The sequence below is a fragment of the Chenopodium quinoa genome, unplaced genomic scaffold (genome assembly GCF_001683475.1).
Source record: "Chenopodium quinoa cultivar QQ74 unplaced genomic scaffold, ASM168347v1, whole genome shotgun sequence".
Lineage (NCBI taxonomy): Eukaryota > Viridiplantae > Streptophyta > Magnoliopsida > Caryophyllales > Amaranthaceae > Chenopodium > Chenopodium quinoa.
In genome coordinates this window covers 3,842,253-3,856,507 of record NW_018742577.1, presented here as the reverse complement: position 1 = coordinate 3,856,507, position 14,255 = coordinate 3,842,253, and the positions used below count along the sequence as shown (strand labels likewise).

The following is a 14,255-nucleotide window of genomic DNA, read 5'->3' as shown; positions in this document are numbered from 1 at the left end:
CTCAACCTCATAACTGTCACCCCTAGAAACTTGCACAATGCAATGCCTTGCAGCTGGTTCTATCCTTTGGAATGTATTCTTCACATATGGAACTACCTTTCCTTCCATTTTCTGAAAACTTTCTCATTTGTCATGGTTTCTTTTCATCATATACCTCCTAAGCCACTCCATCTGAGTCAAAATAAGATTATCCCTAGCTTCTTTGATTATAGCATTAAAAGTCTCACAAATGTTGTTGAGCAACATGTTTGACTTTGGGAATTTACTGAAGGCATATCTAGACTAGTGTTCAGGTGGGATGTCAGCAAGATATTCAAAAGCATCCTTAGACAAGAACCTTAACCTTATTGACTCCATTGCTACTTCAAAGTCAACCTAAAAAGGAAGGATATACATGCAAACACATAGAGAGACAGATCAGAAAACACACATTCACACACATGGATGTTTAATGAAACAAACAACATGACATAATAGTTCAAATACCCAAGTTAAGACAATCATCAAAGCATACCAATGTTGTTGCCCTTGCTGCTAACAGAACAGCTCCTTGAAAGTTGATCCACCAGATTGCAACTTGAAGTTAGCCTATATATGTCTCACACAGTACCTTGTGTTTGCATAAGGAACAACCTGCTATAAAGCTTCTAGCAAACCCTGTTCACATAGCACAAACACTAAATCAGTCAAGTGAACAAAGTTAAATTCAACATTCTAACATTTTTGGATTTATTTTTACCTTTTGCCTATCTAATGACATAAAGGTATATCCCAGGCCTTGATTTTCATCTTTTAGGGCTTTCATCAGACTCTCAAGGAACCAAACCCATGTTTCTGTATTCTCTATTTGCAACTAGTATCTGACCTGGATATGGACCTTTGAGATGGCATCCATCAACCCTAATTAGTGGTCTGCAGCCAGGGAGAAATCCTTTTGCCATAGGTGCAAGGCAAAAATGAACATTCTCAAGAATAATTGGGGCTCAGGCTGCTCTATTCCATCAAGTACAACATTACATTCACTACCAGGGTTGTACTTCATGAGAGCCTTCCCATAGTCACATACTCTTACATATTGGTCTGCTATTGATCCATAAATCATGAGCTTAGCCCTTGCCCTTACCCTCCTTTTGAAGCTTTTTATCTTCCACCTTGGTTCAGTTCTCCAATCCTTAATGTACTTCTTAACTAAAAATTCAGCAGTAAGTTTGAGATTGCTTCTTACTCTTAAACACTTGTGCTTCAAATTCAGATTCTTAATCTACCAAAAATCTTGGTTGACAGACCTCCTTGCAACCACCCTAAAATGACAGCTCCTCCCCCCAACACAAGTACACATAGTCAGCCTACACTTTTTGGAATTCCATTTGCATTGACACCTCCTTCTACACTGGATGGTTAATTTGCTGCTATCATTGTGCAAATACCAGTATTAATACCTATTCTCAATGGCATGAACCCTTAGAGCTTTCCTGAGCATTTTGTTATTGAGGAACTTCTGTCCTTTCAGCAACTGAATGGGTTTTTTTTAAGTCTGTTGAGGCATGAAACCATGGACAATTGCCTTGCTCATCATCAGACCCTCTAGGGCTATCCAACGCTTTTGAATCAGAAGTGAACTCTCTTTGTAGAGTAACTTCTTTGCTTAACAGTTCACTTTGAAGCACATAATCATTGTTCTGCACTTCATATTCACTCTTATCTTGCACACACTGTAGACTAGCATTCACTTCTTTAATTATGTTACTTACAGTGTTGTCAAGACCTTTTCCTATGTCAGCATCCTCATCTTCCCCCTCCTTTTCCCCTGCTTCCTAGTCTATATCAGTGTCAGAGCAGTCAGAGCTTGAGGAACCAGATCCAGAATCTGATTCCAACTCAACCTCTCTCTTTGTCTTCTTCTTCCATTTCCCTTTTGTTTTCCCCTTTCCCTGTCCCTTTCCCTTCACCCTACTTCTCCCAGATGGAACTTCCTCTTCACCTTGCTTCCTCTTCCTTTTCACACTCTCTGAGAACAATTTCTTTCTTGTTGTTTTCTCAGTGTGCTCTGTAACCCTATGCCCCCCTTTTTTTATTGTTTTCTATCTCATCCTTGTCTTTATTTGCCAAATGCTGCTTAAACTTAGGGCTTCTCTTAACTTGAGTGGGGGCTTAACAGCTTTGCTTTGATTGTTTTGGGTGGGTTGAACAATATTGGGTTCTTGGCTAGTACAATAAACTACAGCAAACCCATCCTTAGTCTTTGTCTCCAAAAAGCCCTTCACATCATCATCACTCAGAACTTCCTTTTTACCACTTGACCAAGTCTTCCCCCTTTTTTATACCAAATATTCCACAAGCTTGGCACATGCAAATCTAACTTCACAAACCCCCAAATGCAAGATTCCCTAAGTAAGTTCACTGACATCTCACTCACGCACTTTGCACTAGTACCTCCAATATTCCCAGCCACAAAGTCTTTTCCTTTATTTTTTTGTTCACAAACACACCCCCTAATCTAACCTTAACATCTACAAATTGAACATCAGCAGCAATTTGTGCATATAATAAAGCAATATTAATTCATTTACACAACACTAAATTGTTTATTAATCCCCATGTACAAAATTCTGCACTGTGTTCTACATAGCAACATTAAACAAATCCCCCCATTGACTGTCCTAACAACATCCTTACTTAACAATTCAACAATAATTAAAGAATAATTATATTGGCCTCTATTAAATAATTCAATCAAGTACATAATGAACCATAACTTTCCACATAATTGCAATTATACCATCAACAACCAACAGGTTTCAAAATTAAAGTCAAGGAACAAAATTGCTTACCTCTGTCGACACCATTGCACTGAGCAATTGTCAAGTTACTGACCTAAGCTATTGGTCCCCAGCAAACAGCCAAAAGATGGCGACTTTTCGCAATGTACCTTCTCCAGTACAACCAAAATTAGGGTTTAATAAGAAAATTAGGGTTTTAATTTGAAGAGTTGTTGAGAATTTATGAAGAAAGAGGGACAACAAAGTGGGTTGTTCAGAGAATTAATGAGGAAGAGGTTGGCTGAGTTCAATAGCTTAGAAAGAGATGAAGTCAAGATAAAAGAAAAAAAAGGAGGGAAATAATATAGATTGGGCCCACAAAGGGCAGTAATCTGAGTAATTTTTTAATTTAAGGGGTGGTAAAATAAAATAAAAAATTAAACCAGTAGTTATTTTGAAAATGGTGTCATTTTTGGGTGGTAATTTAAAAATGTCTCCATTTTTAAATTAACCACCCGTTTAAATTTTTTTTTTTATATTTTATTTTACCATCCCTTAAATTAAATAACTACTCAAATTACCATCCATTTCAAAATCCGGTGGATTTCTCTTCTATGTGCCCCACTTACCTTATTTCCCTCCTTATTTTTGTTCATTTATCTTGACTTCACTCTCTCTCTCTGCAATAACTCATCTCCTACAAAATGACTTCTCTCTCTCTGCAATTCCAAAAAACATCGTTATTCATGGCCATCAATTTCATCTCAGTAGCTTTAATTTACGTCTCAAAGGTCGATTATCCCAACGATTTGTCTCTTACAATTCCCTTTAGAACTCTGTTGATGACGCCTCATCTCATCAAATTGTTGTTCTTCTTAAAGTTGATGGGTAATTTCGTAAAACCCCCAATTAAATTGTGTTAAGAACCCTAATTTCAGAAAACCCCCAATTAAATTGTGTCAAGAACCCTACTTTTATAAAAAAACCCCAATTAATTTGTGTCAGGAACCCTAAATTTAGAAAACCCATAATTAATTTGTGTGAGAAACCCTAATTCCAGAAAACCCCTAAAATTAGTTGCCAAGATACAAAAAGAATTGAGCTTACCTAAATGGGACTTAAGTGACTGCATTTGGTTGGGTCAAATTCTTCAAATTAAAGCTTGCAAAAATTGGGAGAATTTGAGGTAAATGATTTCAATATTGTGGAGGAGTGTGAGAAGTTGTTTTATACAACAAAATCGAGGGAAAAAAAATGAAAATATAGGTCAAATTAGTTGTTAATAGCCTTTATGTGGGCCCTAAGGCTGGAAAAGTGACTGAAAAGATAGAAAAAGGTGGTGATTTAAATATTTTTTTTAATTTAAGAGGTAGTAAAATAAAATAAAAAATTTAATGGATAGTTATTTCAAAAACAGTGTATTTTATGGGTGATAATTTAAAATTTTTCCTTAAAAAAATTTAAAAAATAATTTTTAATCAAAACTTAATTAAAAATAAATTAAAAAAACATATAATCTCAGCCGTCCATTTTAAAAAATTATGATAGTCAAAAGTCATATGACTACATTAGAATCTCCCGAGTTAGAGATGAAATTAAACCTTGATTTTTTTGTGCTCCTTAATGTTTTTATAAATTTCTATATCCTTATTATGTCTGAATTAAAAAGAACTTTATGTTTATAAACGCTTTTATACCTCACATCAATTTAAGAGTAGTCATTGTTATGGTTGTTAATGATCTAAACAAAATCCTACTCATCACGTACCATAATATATGATCAATCGAACCAAAACTTACTAGAGATCGAGAAAAGCACACGATAATGTACTTTTTATTACTCTACAAACTATAATTAATCTAGCCACTGCACTAGTACACATGTAACATCCACGTACGTGTTATGATATCGATCATCGATACATGTACATAATTAAACTAGCTATTAAAGTTAGATTTTAGTATGTGGTGGTGGTATCAACACTAGCTTCACACCTTGTACTAATTCCACACCGTCCAGGGAGCTGCATGGCCTTCCTAAGCACCACCTTTTCCATTTGCCGCCCCTCTCGGCTCCTCATCATCCTCTCCTTCTCCTCCTCAGCCACGCTTTCGAGCACCTCGCACACGCAATCGTCGTCCATCTCTTGGAGCATCTCGCAACACTCCCTAAGGCAGCATGCTTGATTACCCGAATTTGGGTACATTAACACGTCCATTTCGCTCCTCATGTACTGCCTGCAATGATCCATTTTCTCCCACCGCATTTGTCGCTCGCATTTGTGAGCTTAGCCGTGCCTCGTTCGCTATGGTGGCGCCGGTTGTTTCGAAGGTGGATATGACTACGAGGGTTGTAGCTATGGTTGCTAGGAGAAGTGAGAGTGTTTTTGCCATTGTTTCTTTTTCTTAGATGGTTTGATATTTGGATGATTAAGTTGATGTGGGATGTTATTTGGCTAGTTGATTTGTTATTATATAGAGGATTTTGATGAGATGCTTAATTTGCATGTTAAGTACGTGGCTTTTGAACTTTATAATGTTTGATGTTGTGGTGTGGATGTGCATGTTGTGATAGTTAACACGTTGTGGTGTTGTATATTTCGTGTCTTATTAGACCTCTTAGTATATGTATGTGCTTGAATTTTTTTTTAATAATTTTTAATTTGTAGGCACTTTGCTTCCTATTTAACAAGTCTATTAGACTATTACGGTGTACTTACCACTTTGTCCTAATTTAATCGCAACTTTATACGAAGTACTTTTTTTGTACATGGTCTCTCATATGATCAAAATTTAACATTTTCGGTTATTAATATTTTTCATTTTGTACTACGAAGTATGTATGTACTAACATGTAAGGGTCCCTATAACATATGGTACTATTAACCATCGTTACTAGTTGATTGAATGTTGCATGTTAAATTGGAACAAAGGAGTGCAATCGGATCGTATATGATAGATTATCCCTCAAACTTCTCATTCTTTTAGATCTATCATTTCTTATTTAGAATTGTAGAATTTATATACTTAATATATTTCGATCTAACCTACTAATCGAAAACACGAGTAGTCGAGGATGTGGTAGAATTGAATGAGAGATGACATACATAATATTAAACTTCGCATGTGAATATATACCATATAAGTTGTATAAACTAATCCAATAATTTTAGAAATTTCAAACAAATAAAACTGCCCCAATTTTAAAACTACATACTTGAATGAAAATTTAACTTTGTGACAAACAATGAAACAATATTTCCAGCAAACATTCTCAATTTTATTATTTTTAATTTAATAAAAGTAAAACAACAGCTAAGATCGTCTTTTCTCAAGACTAAATCCCAACTTATCAAAATCTAGATGTACTATCTAGAAATGGGTTTATATATATCTTTCTCATATATGCTTACCTTGATTATAAATTTGGCTATCAAATAAAACCTTTTTTTTGTAGGTAACAATCAAGAGTAAGATATATTATTGTGCACCTACATTTATTACATGGTACACTTAGTTTCCATGGTGCCACACCTCAAGGGTAGCTCCATTGCCTTATCCAATTTCTCACCTGGCCCAATCTTAAACTTATCCACCATCATTTTCATGGCCTCACATTGGTATACCAGATCCATAATACCTCTCAACTCACTACAACACGTATCGAACGGCCGCTCCTCTTGAATCCCTACGACGTTTTTCACATTAACATTAACATTATCCCAATACCGTGTAACACCACTCTGTGATACAAACTATTCAAAGTGGTCTGGCCAACTAGACGATAGATAGTGGCAACACTCCCGAACTTTGTCAAACTTATTCCCCTTATCCGGGATGGCAACACCATCATCGATCTTAATCTAGGTGGTTCTAGGAGTGGTGGTTGGGGTCATCACCGCCAAGATCACCATGGAGGTTGCTAGAATCACAAGCTTGTAATCCATCGAATTATCTGTTGGGTTTTATTTGCTATCTTTAATTTGAGGAGATTGGAAATTGATAAAAGTTGGAGATTATGAGAGGTTGTTAGAGTTATTTAATAGGATTTAGTGAATAACAAACGTATAAATGCATGTTAATAACGTGGCTCATAAAGATGATTATAGGGAAATGTCACATATGGTTTGAATTTGAAGATGCATGCCGGATGCCCGGATTTATGATATGATTTTGCGTATAACATTTGACTACTCATGTTAAGTAAAGGGGGCCAAAGTTTAACCTCAATCTCTAGGTTAAGATATTGATACTCAACTATTGTGACAAATTTTAAAAGTTACATGTAAAGCAATGAATTCCTTATATCTAATGAGGTTCAGAGCCCTATGAGACTCAACGAAAATCCTCTCAAATATGATTTGTTAAACAAAACATGAGAGAAATAATAATCATATAAAATGAATGGTTGTGATCAAAAATTTGATAGGGAAATTCTCTTTGGTAACACTATACTTTTTAATTTTCTCAGTGGTGAATAGAGGTGGCCAGCGGGCCGGGTTGGACCTAGCCCACCCTAACCCGCACGGCTGGTGGGTCAAGTGGGTCCGACCCGGTTTCAACCCGGCACAGCTTGGATTTAACCCGGGTTGTGTCGTGGGTCCAAAATTTTCGACAAAACCCATTTCAACCCAGCTCGGTTTAACCCGTTTGATTCGACCCAACTCGCACAACTCGTTTTGACCCCTTTAATTCGACACACCTAGCCCGTGGACCCACCTAACCCGACCCACCTCACACAACCCAGCCCGCACGGCCCACCCGCACGCATGACCCACCCAACCCGCCCAACTCGCACGACCCCCCCAACCCGCACGACCTTACATCCATTTTAAAAAAAAACGGCTAGTTTTTCAAAACTAAGGGCTAGTTTTTTGAGTGTATGATCATCCCTTCAATTTTCCCTATAAATACCAATTCCATTTCACTCAAATTTCCACACAACTCAAGCTTTCTTTCTCTCTTACTCAAAAATTCTTAATTGTTCTCAAATTCTCAAGTGTTATATAGAGTTTTATTTTTGTTAAAAAAAAATTCCTTAATATTATTATTAGTATTCTTAAGATTCTAAAAAGAAAAAAAAAAGTTATTCTCCATATTATAATTAGTAATCATAAAAATAAAAAATAAAAAATAAAAAAAGGGCTCAAGAGGAGGAATGGGAAGGAGTCAAGGTGGTGGTCGAAGTGGTGGCCAAAGGAGTGGTGGTGCAAATTTTTCGTATGAAATTCATACGAAAAATTTAAACCAATTTGTCAATAAATATGGAGATTATGGTTTAGGAGATAGGCAAAATATTCAAACGTCTCCACCACAACATTTCTCCCATCAATCATCGAGTTCGACTATGCCACCTCTATCGCAACCAACATCTCAACCTTCATCTCAAGGTAATTTCTAATTAAATTTTTATTTTTATGAATATTTAAAAAAACTATTATTAATGATTATAAAGTTAGTTTAGTTTCCAATTTTCTATGATTTACAATTAGTTAATTACATGAAAAATGAGTTTAAATAATTATAATTAAAATATTTAAAATTTAAAAGCTTTTTTTCATGAATAGCGCTTAAAATTAATTTCAATAATTTGATTTATGAAAGGTGGTGGCGGTGAAAGTAGAGGTCGAGCACAATTTTTTTGGGTGTGGAAAAATTTTGAACGAGTTGAGGTCACACCACCAGGATGACAACCCGGTCAACCAAAGAGGTTCACGTGTACATGCCTAGTTTGCCAGGCGCTAGGTGCAAATATCAAGTCATATAATTGGAAAACGGGAGATGGAACCGGAACCTTGAGTCGGCATTTGCAAAATAAACACGACTTGTTCGAAAATGACCCCCGTCCTTCGGTGGGTGGCGTCCAAACACATTTGGGTGGATACATGAACCACCCCGGCGGAGGTACACCTTTCATTTATAATAAAGATAGAATGATTGATGAAATGAGTACTTTAGTTATTGGTAATGAATACCCTTTTAGTTACGGTGAAAATGCAAACGTTGAGAATTTTAATAAAGTTGCATTACAACCTGCATTTACTCGTGTCCCCCGAAATACCCTAAGACGTTATACACAAACTTCTTATTATAAGTATAGTAGTGGTTTGATTGAATTATTTCGTACTTTTGATGGTCGTGTTAGTTTTACAAGTGATACATGGACTTCTAGTTTTGGCGAACCTTTTCTCTGCATTACTGCTCATTGGGTGGATGATGATTAATTTATTCAAAAACGTATACTATGTTTTCAAGCTATGGAAGAAAGGCATACCGGTTTTAACATCAAAGTTCGTATTTTGGATTGTTTAAAAGAATTTCACTTGAATAATAAAGTTTTTCCGTTGTCTCTTGATAATGCAACTGCAAACACAAAGTGTATTGACTAATTGAAAAATGACTCTGAGTTGCATTTGTTGTTAGGTGGTAGCCTATTGCACGTTAGATGTTGTGCTCATATTTTGAATTTGTTTGTTCAAGAGGGTCTCGCTGAGTTGCAACCATTGCTAAACCCAATTAGAACAGTTATGAAATGGATTAGGATTACTCAGTCAGTTAGAAGAAAGTACATAGCTATGTGTAAAGAGAGAGGTCTTAAGAAAAGACAATGGTCTATTGATACCCCTACCCGTTGGAATTCTACTTTCAAGTTGTTGAGTGATGCTATAAAGTATCGTGACATTTTGACCCAACTTTACAATGAGACTTGTGTTGATCCTACTGAGTTAATAACCGAAATTCATTGGACTAATGCTTCTTTTGTTCGTGATGTTTTAAATGCTTTTGATAATGCAACTCATATTTTCTCTTATATTTATGAGCCTAACATTCATTTAGTCATAATTGAGTGTGTTAAAGTTGTTCACACCATCGAAGAGAATATGATGATTGATGGACTTCGTCCCGTTCTTGATAGCATGAAACGTAAGTGGCATACTTATTTTAGTGAATTTCCAATCATTTATGGAATTGCTGTTATTCTTGACCCCGGTGTCAAAGCTGAAGGTTTGGAAAATCTTTTAGAATTTTATTATACAAGTTTAAGTATCGATTATGATGTTAGTGAATATATTAACAAATGCAAATCTGTTTTGGGAGACCTTTATGATCATTATGCATCTATTTATGGTTTTGATTTGGCAACACCAACTACTACTAGCACTTTCGATTCTAGATTTGGTTTTCTTGATAAAGTTATGAAAAAAAAAAACACAAAGCATCTACATCATTCTCATCATCATCTTCTTCAACGCTTGCTATTAATGATTATTTATCATATCAACATGAGACCAACAACAACTTTCAAATTATAAAATGGTGGCAAGAACATAAAAAAAGTTTTTCTATATTGGCGAGAATTGCAAAAGATATACTTGCAGTTCCCGCTTCATCCGTTGCTTCCGAGTCTGCTTTTAGTGCAGGTAGAAGAGTGTTAGATGAAAAAAGATCTCACTAAACTCCGGAAAGCATTCAAATTTATGTTTGTAAGAAAGATTGGGATCAAGCTGAAAGAAGAACTCAAGGTTTAAAGGAAGACGAAGACGATGAAGATGATCCTGTGATGATATTGGAGTCGTCAACGGATGATGCAGCTTCCGGGGATGATGATGCAACAAACATGGGTGGCTAGAAAAGGCTAAATCAGGTACGCTAAGAACTACGTGGGATTTGATTCTTTCGATATGTAGTCAACTTATTTTTCGAAAATTAAAATTTAATTGCAAAATTAAATTTTAGTTTTCTAAAGATAGGTCCAAGCCCCCTCTCCCCCAAATTCCAAAAGAAGTACAATATAAGAACTACGTGGGTTTTGATTCTTTCGAGATACGTAGGCAACTTATTTTTCAAAATTACAATTTAATGCAAAATTAAATTTTAGTTTTCTAAAGATAGGTCCAAGCCCTCTCCCCCCAAATTCCAAAAGAAGTACAATATAAGAACTACGTTGACTTTGATTCCTTATTTTATAATATAAGGATACGTATGCATCTTAATTAAGAGCAACTGAGCAAGCCATCAAATTGTTAATTTTGTAAAAATTGAAACACCACACAACCCACCCGATCCTAACCCACGAACCAACCCGACCCTAACCCACCTAACCCACTCGACCCTAACCCACCTAACCCACTAACCCACCTTGACCCGTTTAACCCATGAACCCAGCTCAACCCACCCACGACCCGTCTATTCCACGAACCCAGCTCGACCCACCCACGACTCGTCTAACCCACAAACCTAACCCTGGTGTGTCTAACTTCTCCGACCCAACCCACGACCCAGCCCACCCTACCCTACGTGTGTCGTGCCGTGTGTCATGAAACCCCAACCCGCGACCCACCTAACCCTAACCCAGCTCGCACGACTCGCACGGTGGACACCTCTTGGTGAATTGCGAAAATTTTTATTATCTTTTGTAAACCTAAAGTTTTTATATTAAGTCAACTATAACATTAATGATAAATTTTAACTAAATATTTAACTATAGTTAGTTAGCTTTTTTTTTTTTTTAGCATTTATTTTAGAAATAATTTTTTATAAAAAAAGTCACCCATTTCCCAACAGCCAGCCACCTCTCCCCCACCCACCCCGGCGCCCAGCAGCACCACCTTCGCCGGTGCGCCGGCCTCCCCAATCCCCCTGGCGCGACTACTTCCCCCTGAACCACTACTTCTTCCCCGAAATCAACTCCCTCAGCTCCGAAACCCCCCTCAAAAAATTCCTCAAATTCTCAATCTCTCCTCTCTAAACGAAATCAGATAAATTCCTCAAATTTTCAAAGCTTTAGGGTTTGATTTCGCTCGGTTTTAGGGTTTAATTTCGGCTGGGTTTGATTTCGCTCAGTTTTGAGGGTTAATTTTGCTCGGTTTTAGGGTTAATTTTGTTCGATTAAAGGGTTTGAAGGCGGCGTTGTTTGCCGATAAGGAGGGGGTCACCGGTTGTGGGAGGAGATTGCTTGGTGAATTGTGTGAGATGAGAAGATTGCTTGGTGAATTGCGTGAGAGGAGGGGGTCAACGGCGGTCAAAGGAGAGAGAGGAGGGGGTACGGTCACCGGCGGTGGTTTGGGCGTTTGGGGTTATGGGTTGGTGGTGGTCTGGGAGGAAAAATTTGTGAATTTTTTTTTAAAAAATAATTTAATTATTAAAATATAAAAGAAATTAACCATAGTTAGTGAATTTATATTAAAATAGCTATTATCTTTAGTAATCAATAATTCAGGTTTACCAAAGATATAATAAAAATTTTCGCAATTCACCCTGAGAAAATTATAAAGTATAGTGTTACCAAGAGAATTTTCCAATTTGATATAATGACTACAATTTTATTATAGTCATTTGAAAATTATTTTGTTATTATTATTATTTTTTTAATCAAGTGGCCTAGCTTAGATGGTTCGTTGGAGCCTATTTTAATTTGTCCCGAGGGCATGTATGGTATAGTTGTATTAGTGCTGCTGACAATGGAATCAATTAAACATTTCCATTACCTATTGCTTCCTTTCCTAGAGGTAATCATTCCTTTACGCATTATTTGTTACCTCTCCCAACCGTATGATAATAATATAAATATTTATCACTTCAATCCGCAATTTTATACAAGGGATGGGCTCGTTTATTATCCTTCATTAGTTTAAACATAATAAATTCTCTACTATGCACCCTAGCTTTATATATGGAAGGCTTGTTTACAATTCTCCGCGTGCTTAACATTTTAGATTTCACCAATTAAAGCTAGGGTGCATAGTAGAGTATATTGACATACATGAAAGATTACTGCTAATGGTAAGGAAATTTAACATAGAAATAGGCATGGAATTTAAACATGCATGCCTATTTCTATGTTTAAATTCCTTAACATGATGTTTCGAAAAAAAAAAAACCAAATAATTCCTTAACATGAAAGACAAACTAAATTGGAATGAAAAAAAAAAAATACCCAGGAGTAAAGCGTATATATGGGATATCATAGTGATCAAGACCGAACGAGCTAACTTTTATTTATTGTGCATAGCTCAAATGAAACAACTAAAAACAAGTACAAAGCTCAAAAGAAAACATCAAGGCACACGACCATGTGCCCTAAAATCATCCCTTATATAACATTCTCTCTTAAGAAAATTAGACTTAGCTAATTAACTAAGAGAATTTAAAGACAACAATGATCATAATCATCCACCATGCATCATGATCATGATGTTGATGATGTTGATGACCATACCCTAGCTTGCATACATGCATATATAGGATGACATACATGCATGCATGCACATCATATAGTACGTCTTACTCCATGTATGACATGCGGCACTTGCGTTGCATGGTACCACACATCCTAGGAATGTTCATGGCTTTTTCCATCATTCTTTGTTCATGCATCATCCCTTTTTCTTCCACTATCATCTTCATGGCTTCACATTGACATTGTGGCCTCATCATCTTCAAGTCATCACAACACTTCTCTAAGTATTGTTGACTTCCTTGGTTATCATCCTCATCACGACCCATGTACCTCCTCATGCCTTGCATCATGTACTGCTCACAGTGGTTCGGCCACTGCGACCTTAGCTGGCGGCGACACTGGCTAGATGAGCCCCTCCCTTGTTCAAAGTCATCTTCAATCTCGACTTCGGTGGTTATGATGGTGGCATGAGTCATCACCACCAAGGCTGCCATGACGGCAGCTAGAATCACAAACTTGGTTATTGCCATTTTATTATAAAGAGGAAGTTGTATTTCTTTTTTAGGATTTGGTTATTTGTTGTTGGAATGTTGGTTTGAGAATAAGAATATTGGACTATTTATAGATGATTAAGGATACTTGCATGGAGATAACGTGGTTGGTGAAGATAGTAAGTAGCAGCCACCAAAGCTTGGTTTTTTGGCTTTTATGTAGATTTATACGACATATGGTGTTATTATGCATGGAGAATATATGCAAAGTCCAGTGTTCGCCATTTGTAATTGCTTTAATAAAAAAATGAAATAAAAAAATAAAATAAAATAAAAAATTGACAATGGTAAGATTATTGATGTGGTATATGTTAGGAATTGAAGATGAGTCATATGTAAATTGTAATTAGTTGTCCATATTAAAGATATAGAGGTATGTGATACTAGTTAGTTATCTATTGTATTACTAATTGATTTTAGAATGAAACCCTGATTGACTTGTATGTGATCAATTATATGTGTTTATATTGGCTAAGTGGTAAGTAGTGTTAGGCCCTAAATTAATCAGCTATAATTCACATTGCTTTAGAACGAACTATAAAACAAACGTCTTATTTCAATAAATCTTATAGGATCTGATAAATCTTATATGTTTTGTAAATTCTCATGGTGGAAACTAGAAATGTCATTTGACATGAAAGAAATAATGTGCTAATGCTCTCTTATGTTAGATATATGAAATAAATTGAATGACAAGACATAACATTGAAATTGAGCTAAATTTAGATTGTAATTTTAATAGTATGTTTTTAAGGAATTTTCAAG

At 36.0% G+C, this 14,255-nt stretch overlaps 1 protein-coding gene across 1 annotated transcript; it reads right to left on the bottom strand.

Annotated features, from left to right (window-relative positions):
- Positions 1 to 12,726: 12,726 nt before the first annotated feature.
- On the bottom strand, positions 12,727 to 13,551 carry LOC110720773 (2S albumin-like). Its single transcript, XM_021899812.1, has one exon. It carries the CDS (start codon positions 13,467 to 13,469, stop codon positions 13,044 to 13,046), a length of 426 nt encoding a protein of 141 aa, XP_021755504.1. The 5' UTR covers positions 13,470 to 13,551; the 3' UTR covers positions 12,727 to 13,043.
- Between the last annotated feature and the right edge of the window lie 704 nt (positions 13,552 to 14,255).

Coding starts and splice junctions, on each gene's coding strand:
- LOC110720773 (XM_021899812.1), bottom strand. CDS start 13,469: ATGGCAATAACCAAGTTTGTGATTCTAGCTGCCGTCATGGCAGCCTTG.